This window comes from Phyllostomus discolor, chromosome 10, assembly GCF_004126475.2.
Source record: "Phyllostomus discolor isolate MPI-MPIP mPhyDis1 chromosome 10, mPhyDis1.pri.v3, whole genome shotgun sequence".
Classification (NCBI taxonomy): Eukaryota; Metazoa; Chordata; class Mammalia; order Chiroptera; family Phyllostomidae; genus Phyllostomus; species Phyllostomus discolor.
In genome coordinates this window covers 38,677,381-38,687,762 of record NC_040912.2, presented here as the reverse complement: position 1 = coordinate 38,687,762, position 10,382 = coordinate 38,677,381, and the positions used below count along the sequence as shown (strand labels likewise).

Genomic DNA, 10,382 nt, shown 5'->3' with positions numbered 1-10,382 from the left:
AATCTCATTTAAATGACCTCTCCAGGTGTTACAAAAATAGCAGAAAAAATAACAATGAAGACGCCTTAAGACAGAAGTTGAGGCTTGCCAAAATCACAGACATCCTGCTGGCTACCACTATAAGAGCACTCTTTTTCGCTATTTCTTATCTGGATAACAGTTTAGAAAGGAGTTTCTGGCTGCTGGTCTGAGAAGCGTGGTGTGGCATACATAAACCCAACTGCTGCAAGGTAATGAGATAGACCTTTTCCTGCTTAAGAAAGTTGACTTAACGAATTTCCAAGGAAAGATAACTGAACTGTTTCCTAATTCTCAGAAACAAATAGTGCTACGCTAGCATTCTATGTTTACATTTAGGCTTGTCATGTTATGAAACTTGAATCCAACTGGCAAAAACTTAGAAAGCACTCCTGAGAAAGCACGTAAAGTTTTAGCAAATGTTTATTTATCATCTAAGTTGGACTAAATAGAAATTGTACATAATGGTACAGAAAAATGATGCAGTGCACAGCGGCAGATCCACGCGAGAGCAATGGGACGATCAATGGTTTCTGCCGCTTGCCCCCAGATGATGTCTCCTGGCTTACAGTCAGTGAAGAGAAGCAACCTGGCACATGCTCTATGGACACAGGCGAGCACATGAAAGAAGCCACCCAGACAAGAACACTTCAACATAGTACTCTAGCTTGTGACAAACAGAACACATTCAATTTACAATGAAGGCCAAAATAGAACGCTATCTTCCCAGAAAAAGAAAATAAACATGCCAGCTTAAATAACACATTACAATCAAAAGAGTGTTTGTGGAAATCTAGTATTTATATCTGGTTTAAATGCAACAGTGTTGTCCTTAAAAATGAGCAATGGTTTAGAGACAGTAACTTGGTGTGATACCCCTGACTTCCTACTGCCCTCATAACCACAGCACTTCCCTTTGGGATCTCAAATATCTACACAATGCCCAGTGATCTTCTTTATCTATCAGACTAAAGACAATCCATTTTTAAGGACCACAGCTGCTGTGTTTGTTTCATGCTTATCACCAACACTCAAAATGATTTATTGTATTTTACAAACTTTACAAATGTTTATAATCACTGTTAAGATTTACAAAACCCTACACCCTATAGCAAATAGTAAACACAATAAAAACATCATTAAGTACGTAACTACTTTTGGGAAGGAAACAACTCTAAAATATATATGGAATTGCCACTTAATAAATAGGCAACGACTTTCTGTTCCCTTTTTTTCCCCTAGAGCCCTTATTAGTATTTAATTCTATTCTTAATCCCTGTTTCCCCAAATTGGTCATTTTGTGCTGAGCTATTCAGTAATAAACAGCAAAAGAAAAATTAGTAATGTAGGATGTTAGGCATGGAAATGCCACAAATCATGACAAAAAATACCTTCAGGTTGTAACCCTTGCTAACAGACTTGCATTGCTAGCTCTATGGGTGATGTAAAACTGAAAGTGGGGGGGTACATTTTGAGGTTAGTGCCCATTCCATCCACAGGTCCTCGCTCTTAACAGAGAACAATAATGTAGTACGGATCTGAGGGAGCAGGCGACTGACCCTGAACTGAGGTGCCCCTTTGAAACCAGGGTTGGTGGTTGTGATATTTTTAAGATTTGTTTCCCTCTCTCCTTCACTGAGTTTATATCTGGGGGAAATGTGGTGGGTTCTGGGCAAACTCTTAATTCTTTCAAGTGTTGCAAGTAGTTAAGCATATTCCTTTCCCAAGTTCAAGAAAGAGGGCATAAATCTTATCAATTCATTTGTGATTTTCCAAGTGGGCATTTCTCAAACAAGATTCTGAATCTGAATTGGAACTCCAGAAAGAAAAAAAGACTAGAAATATGTTTTTGTTGTACCTCTCAGATGCTCAGGGACAGAGCAACATAGGCTGTTGGTTTGTCTTTTGAGAGGGCAATGGGTTTCTCTTAAAGCATGCCACGATGTGTGTGCGTGTACCACACACCTGCAGGCATGGGGAGGAAAGGGAGCAGGGTGGGTGAGGAGAGAGAAAAGATGGAAAAAATTTAAAAGCACGTGTATGTATATGCACACATGGATGGAAATTAGTGCTCTCACTAAACTGTGGACTTGAGACTTCAAAAATGTTTTGGGGTTTTATTTATTTTTCTAGAATCAAGTTGAGCATTTTACTTAAAATATTTTTTTCTGGTTAATTCATTTTAGTCAAACTGTGTGTAGGTTCATTCAGTTCTTAAGACCAGTGATGGAAAAGTTGTTTTCCTCAGTTTTATTTCTTCAGTTACCAAATATTTTAGTTCACAAGTGACGTTCTTGTTGCCATTATTACTAGCTGCTTGCATGTGTTGAGATCAAAATGCTAACTACTTATGCCATATCTGCATTACTTTTTTTAAAAACTCAAATACAGGGAAAATTCTGATTTCCCTTATCTTGTGTTAATGGAAAATATTTTCAATACATTGTATTTTATTGACTTATCTGTTCACTTTGAAAAGTGTTTCAGACTTGAACTTTGCTAAGGGTCCTGCAATCTGTGTCTATGGATCTATTCTTCTACATTAGGTAGCTTTTACTGAAATGCAGTCCTTTTAAAATATCTGTGACTTCCAGTACTTTGTTTCCGGTTAATATTGGTGGGCAGCAATGACCTCCTGTGGATTCCTATGTAAATAGCAACTGGGTTTTTCAGAGAATGTTAATTTTCAATATATTTGTATCCTTTAGACCTGTGCAGCTTACTGAATGAACTTTTTAAACTATCTTAAGACATTTATGTATTTGTTAATTTTAGAATAAAATGAAAAGTCATTATGAGGTTATCAATACTTTCTTATTTATATAGCTTCTATGCTAATTTTGAAAGCTGAAATGAATTTTGTTTAAAATAAACATTTAAATATTCATATTTGTCTTTTTGGGTGTAATTCACTAGCTTTTAATTTTTATTTAAAGGAATAATGTCAAAAATTATATTTTAGAAAAGTAATTGCTAAGTAAAACAGGAGAAAAAATTCAGAAAATAAACATTTTCAAAAATAAAATTTCTTGATACTATGTATAAGAAATAATTAAAAGTGCTCTGAAAAATTTGGTGGTTAAGTGAACTCATTAAATAATCACCCATTTTTTAATATAAAATAGAGGAAAATTTGATATCTGAGAGCAAAACGCTTTACTATTTTTTCAGAAATAAAATATTGTTTTGGGAATCTATTTTATATTTCAGGGAAGATTATTTAGAAGGCATAAAATTTAAGTTTTATAGAGCTTCAGTGCTGTAATATCATTTTGGGCTAATGAGGTAATAATGAGATAAGCATTAATACAGTTTTATTTCAGTTAGGTTTTTCTGAAAATGGATTAGATGTACTTACTGAGACACTGCTTTCAAATCTTTACTAGACAAACTGTAAAAAAAAAAAGAGAGAATATACTTTTCTACCACAAGAGGGCAGCAGATTTTTTCAATTACAGTTCAGACTGTAACTCCCATCTGTTGACATTCTTTGAGATCTTTCTGAGAAGTTACCTTCACTTCATTCTTCTGCTTCACTCCATTCTGGAGTAAAATTGAAAGAATGTGTTTTCATCATGAAACAGATACTGGAAATGTGGTTTAATGAATGTTTTATGAAGGGCACAAATTTCAAGTTGACCACAGTTTTTCTCTCATGGTTTACAATAATTACAGTACCCCCACTCCATCAAACTCATGGCTCTGCCAACACTAATACAATAATCCTTAAAAAGTATGGACAGTTCGCAAGAGAATGTTAAAGTATGTGATGCTATCTATGTTTTACATGGTGGTGAAAGCCAAATTCAAAAAGATTAAAACCCTTTTTATTTTTTCCACCATTATTAAAATCTCTAAATTTTCACCAATATTCTCATTGTCTTAAGTCTTGCAAGAGTAAAGTAATAATTGCCATGAAAAAGCAGTCAGGTGCTCAAAACTGCAGCTATGGTCACTTTTAGATAAATATAATGTGAAACTATTAAACCAAATACCTAAAAAATATTAGTTAATTTTATGTGATGCTTAACAAGTCAAATGAGTATGTAGAATAATTTATCATAACACCTTTACAGTCATTTCTGTATTACAGAAATCTCTTTAATGCAAAGAAGCTGGATGATTTCTCATTCTTTTACTTTCAGGTCCCGAATATACACTCTCCAGAAGCCTGTCGATGGTTGCACCCCATCAGGAGTCCAGCGCGTGCCTGGGCAGGCGATAGTGCTCCGCTCTCGCGCGGAGCTTCTTTTCCTGTGGGTTGGCATACTTCCACTTGGAAGGTGACATTTTATGCTTTTTCCTCTTCTTATCTGTGCACCATACCTTTTCACAGTATTCTTCCACTCTCTGGAAGTTGCTATAACCAATCAGCTGCAAGAATTCCTTGTACCACGGCTTTGTCCCCTGCGGGATGCTGCTGTGAGCAGGACAAGGCATCTTGTGAGACCTGCCCTCTTCATAGTCTTTGTTAAACATTTCCTCCACTCTCTCCTCTTCCACAACCTCCAGGGTGATTTTGCGGACAGTGTGGACAAAACTATGCTCTACTGTCTGGCAAACGTAGGTACCAGAATCTATTTTGCGTACCCTTAGGAAGAGTAAACCGAGGTCCATCTTAACCACTCTGTCATCTGTCTTCACCTGCAATAACAACAACAACAAAAAATCAGTGGCACTGAATTACTATCCAGAAGATTATATAGATGAGAGAGGAGGGGGGCTAAGTGATTAAATCAGCTCTTTCTCTGCCTTAAACGTAATTACATTTGAGGTCACTTCATATCAATGACTCCGAGGTTATTTTAGATCAATATTTTTTAAGAACAACATGAGAGAGCTTTCTCTCTAGTGACTTTAAATTAATCATTAGAGAGAAAAACCCATTCCATTCTATATAGCACTCACAGTGAAATGACCATTTGTAAAATTTATTCAATTTCTTTTTTAATGGACAGAACAAATTCCATTTCTCAAGTTATTAGTTCAGGGGCTCTTATGCCTTCCAGGTGATAATGACCTATGTCACTGAAAGGACCTTTGTTTAGAGAGCTGAGCCACCCTCACCCTCACTCCTTAAAAAGAAATCCATCTGTCACTTCATTCTCTAAGCATTCTTTACATTTCTATGAGGCTGTCCATTTAACAGACATTATGAACTAACAAGTAAAATCCAGAAATCTAGATTGTGCTCTGAAGGACCTCACAGTCTAACAAATACTAAGTTTTCATACACCTCCAGTGCTCAAATACCTCTTTTTATGTTAGTAATGTAGTAAATTGTGCACATTATTACATAAATAATTACAATTTAAAATAAGAAGACCACAGTAAGCTTTCAATTAATAGCTCATCACCAATAGTTGTACTAGTAAGTATATGATTTGACATTAGACAAAACTAGTTCAAATACTGGCACAACTATCTACTGAGGGTGTGATTTGGGGCATTTATGAATACTCTGCCTTAATTTTATTTGTGAAAGGGAAGATAATAATGCTAATGTAATTTGAAGAATTCTGTGAAGTTTAAGTAACTCAGGTAAGACTATTTTGCATAGTGCTATCAATATTTATCTCTGTACCTTTCCTTATATACATTCCTTGACCAAACACAAAGCAATGTTTGTTCTCATGTGGCCCAGGACTATATCATGATGGTACAGAGGTCACTTACATTACCCTGGTTGACTTCCCCTTTGAGAATACAAAACAAAAGCAATGACCACCTTTGCCAACGTTAAAGCAGCCTAGCAGCAACAAGCACACCCACGCTGGCAGGGAGGCATTCCAGCAAGCACTGTTTGTACCAGTGGTAGGTCCTGGCCTGGCCTCCCAGGCTCAGCTCTTCCAAACCTTGGGCCATTCGAGCATGTCCAAAGTTGCAATGTGATTAGTCATACGTGGTTACTTATGTGTGGTCATTTATATAATTGGCGATCACATGGTAAAATGGCATTCATGATAATAGTAAGAGATTATACCTCAAATAGAAAGCTCCCTGAGGTATTTTTCAGCTATGTAAGGTAAACTAATTATTCAGAAGCTTCAGAATGACAGAGCTGGATGACAAGAGGGGCTCCACGTGTCCTGCACAGGTGCCTTCCTTGATTTGGTGGTGCCACACCCTGGCAGACAATACCCTACAGTCACTAACTCAAGAAGTTCTCCAGTGAGGAGCTAGAAAGAGCTCTCAGACCACAACCATCTTCACTACATGGAAACAATGTATTCATCAATAGGTTTTGCTGAGAGTGTATCCTTAGCACCTGCCACAGACAATAAATAACTCTTAAAGGACTTTGTGTTGCTCTGCTCTTTTGAAGCAGGCCTCTTGCCAATGTTCTCTTCAACACCAGCTTTCTCTGTAAACTCATGGTCCATTGCAATCTTTCCATGATCACACTGTGCCTCCCATGATACTGACTCTGGAGGACAGCCTCCATCGTTTTAAAACTTGTGGCAGCAACTGACATGGATGGACTGGCCTACTTAAGTGTGTGTGTGTATGTGTGTGTGTGTGTGTGTGTGTGTGTGGAGCACAAGCCATTATACTGTCCTGGGTCTTTCCCTTGTGTTTTCTGTGGATTTCTTATTTCCTCTACAGGACAATCCTCTGTCCTTCTCTGAACTCATTTTATTTGCATCCATTTGATAAGTCTTGTATTTCCTCATTTCAATCAGCTTCTTTAAGACGGTGCACCTTACACATAGATAATCCATTGTTTTCTGTTCCCTATAAATGATGAAAACCGGGTAGAGACCTACATGATACTTCATTACCTACAATTCAGAGTCTTTCCATTCACGCTTCTCCCCCATTTACTCCCCTATTTCTGACAATTACATCATTTTTCTAGTCACTCTATTTGCAACTGTTGATCGTATATACTTCTCTCTCCTTAGTGTCCTCATATCCAAAACATTTCAAATTGCCATCAACATTTCTTCAGTGAGGAGCATCAGAAACAGCCATTCCATTCCACAATTTTTGCCACAATGCTAGACTTATGAAGCATACTGTGGCAAATATGCTTCGTGACTGATTCTTTGACCTTAACTCATGGCAAACTCCCTTAAATTTTCCTTTTTTTCTGCCCCAGCTTTTATGCCTGGCTGGATTCCATTCAGGACCTATGCGCTTGTCTCTGCCTAAAGAAACTTCCCTGCCCCTGGTTCCCTGTCACACAGAAAGGCTGACCTAAATGTAATCACTTCAAAAAGGCCTCCCCCACAGCCTGTGCAAGTGTCCTCATTCCCTCACTCCCATCATTTCACCGGTTAACCCTTGTACATGAAAAAGCAACATATTTACAAACATAAAAGAGTCCTTAATTTAATTTTCTTTTTACTGATATCTTTTCCCTTCAACAAATGAGTACTGTTTTATTCTTCTTCAAAGTCTACTTCCTTTTGTCATGCTCCTGAGTAAATTCAGACTCTGTTGCTTGTCTGAGCAAGTGACAATTGTTCAATAAACCAGACCCTGACTTTCTGAAGCTATGCCCCCAACAGCTGAAGGCAGAGTATTTTAAACTAGAGTTGGTGGCATAGGTACATTCTGAGATCAATGAGTTTTCCATAAGGATTTCTTATATTAGTTTGATTATTTCCTTGTTAATCAATATAATATTTAAAAAAAACTATGTTTGGGATCATGGGGAAGATCAGCCTCATTGTTAGTATTTGTGTTTATCATAGGTCTGAGCCATTTTCAAAGCTTTGATAGTTTCCAGCTGCTAAGAACAAAGGTGGATTTAATATGTTAATGATACGACCCAGCCAAACGAAAACCAAACAGCATCCTTATGTAGTAATGTACATAAAAAGTTTTGAAGCCACTTGAATAGAGTGTTAAGGGGATTGAGTCATCACATGGCACACAGTGATACAGACAGATGTTTTACAAACACACACACACATGTGGTAGTCTGTGTCCCATATTACATTACGGAGATGCCATATGTCAATGAAAAATAATTACATTACATAAAGATTTAAGTGATGTGCAGATCTGCTTATATTTGAAAATTTATTTCTTTTGTTTTTATATTTGAATACAAGTTATGAGTATAGAGGATGTGTTTCTTGTGTGATTCTTGTGAACATTTAACAAACACTGTAATAAAGGTCATGCTACCAGCCCAAGAACAATGATTTAATTTTAAGGGCAAGTAGTGGGCTTAAGCTTTCATGTCTTAAATGAATACTTTTTTTATAGCCCCATAAATATGTTTTGTTTCTTTTTATAACTCAGTAGCATTCATATTTGTAGCACACAAGTGGGTATTTATAAACCTCTTCAAATAGTTTTTCCCTGCAAGTTTCATCTCTTTAATACACAGTGGGGCAAAAGTAGGTTTATAGTTGTTTTTGTGGAAAATAATGCAATAATTAATAAATAATAATTCAAGAATAAACTGTGTTTCACATACAACTGTAAACTCACTTTAGCCACACCCTGCATTGTAAGTTTCATAAAAGTAAAGGTGTAGCTCTGAATTATTATGAATATTCCATGGTGAGTAGAGTGCTCAGAACATAGTGAAAGTGAAAACCTATTAATCAGTTCAGAGCACACAAGCATGCAAGGAAACAAGGTACACCAATAATACAACCAAGTTCTTCACCATTTCTGTGTAAATCCAATAGAGATTTGGATAGGCATAATATCAGGAGCAGCTAGCAACCTGTGTCAGAGGGCATGCAGGCTTCAGGGCTTACAGGACAGACAGCCCAGGAAACCGCCTGCACCTGAAAAGAATGTGCGCTCAGCTGTTCTCACTGAATGTGGTTCCTCGTTCTCTCTCTGCTGCATCTCCTGTGAGAGCAACTAACATGTTGAGAAAATATACATGTCATCTAGCCTGGTTTCTGGCACATAGCAAGCAGTTTATGACATTATTTTAAAATAAAAAAGCAAAAATGGAAATAAATACAAATCACTGATCTCTGGATTAGGAGTGTTCTTTTTTTATCGAGCATACAAAGAAGGTGTTTCCTTTATCAGAAACCCATGTGAGAAACGTGGCCTTGTGTGTGTGGATGAAGTCCAGACTCAGCCAAAGATGTGGAAGCATGACGAGTACGACAGGGACTGTTCTACCTCATTGGTTTGCATGTCAGACACTCCGCCTGTCTCAGAATTCAGGTCTCTCTTCCTGGTTACAGTGAATTACAAATTCAAGAATAAAAGATGTTTTAACTCTCAGATCTGGATGGCTGCACACTATGGAGGTTAAATCACCTTGAAAGTTAAATTTATCTTCCATGGCCTAGGGATCCCTAAAAATAATGAATGACTTAGAAATTTGTATTTGAAGTCCTTCCACAACTTAATCTTTCCACTGTGGTTAACATGGGCACCGTCCACATCAAATCTTGGTTACAGAAGTGTTTTCATCCAGCTGTTCTTTTTCTACGTCTGCAGACCAGATTTCCTTGGTCAAAAAGATGATGCGTAATACGTCATTTTATCAAATATTCTTACAGGCAATCTAAGAACATACAGACTTTCTTACTGAAAATGGTTTTAATATTCTTAGCTATAAAGATTGATTCAGTATGTTTCACAATGTCAAACAAAAAACAATCGAATTGAACAAAGAACCCTGCACATCTGGTCGCTGGTCAGGAAGAAGTGGTGATTTCTATGTGTGTCAGCTACATGGTTCCATACTTTTTTTAGGAAAAGGACAGACACAGGCTTTGAATTGGTTTACTTGAGAATATTTTTAACAATGAAATCAGTTTTAGTCAGGAAATACAGGTCAAAAATTTATATGTTTGTCTGTTTATCTGTTTTTTGTAAACCAAAAATATTGGTTTACTTAAAGAAAATATATATGACAGCATAAAAATAAAAATTCCTTTTATTAAAAACACTTTCCAAAATGAACCTGCTGTATGATAGAGATGATTACCCAATACAGACAGGGTGAATCACTTAATAGCTCATTTAAGAAACCTATTTCACTATATATATAAAACAAATACAGTTGTCTATGTATACTTCAAATTAAAGGCCCAAATGTGGAAAATGTATTTCTAACATAAAAAGATAATGAGAAGAAAGTAATTATAAATAAGTATTCAAAATCATACTGTGAAAAAATGGTATATTCAAAGATGCCAACTATCAAAGAATGAATTCCAAATATTTATATTCAAGAATAGATCAATATATAGAAGATACAAATAACTCTTGAAAGTCAACAAAAAGAAATATAAGAGAAAATGAGAAAAGTATATAAATAGGTAATTTAGAAAAAGAGAAACCCAAATGTTTTATAAGTACTCAAGTTAATGTTTAATTAGCAATAGTAATTTTAGAAATGCAAATTTAAAAATGACACTACCTTCCAC

At 36.2% G+C, this 10,382-nt stretch overlaps 1 protein-coding gene across 1 annotated transcript in view; it reads right to left on the bottom strand.

Moving 5' to 3' along the window:
* Nucleotides 1-425: 425 nt before the first annotated feature.
* The window catches only part of SEMA3E (semaphorin 3E), a 258,176-nt gene continuing 248,219 nt past the window's right edge, over nucleotides 426-10,382 (bottom strand). The window contains exon 17 of the mRNA XM_028525862.2: nucleotides 426-4,662. Coding sequence (XP_028381663.1) covers nucleotides 4,210-4,662 — 453 coding nt within the window. The 3' untranslated portion in view covers nucleotides 426-4,209. The remainder of the gene's footprint in view (nucleotides 4,663-10,382) is intronic.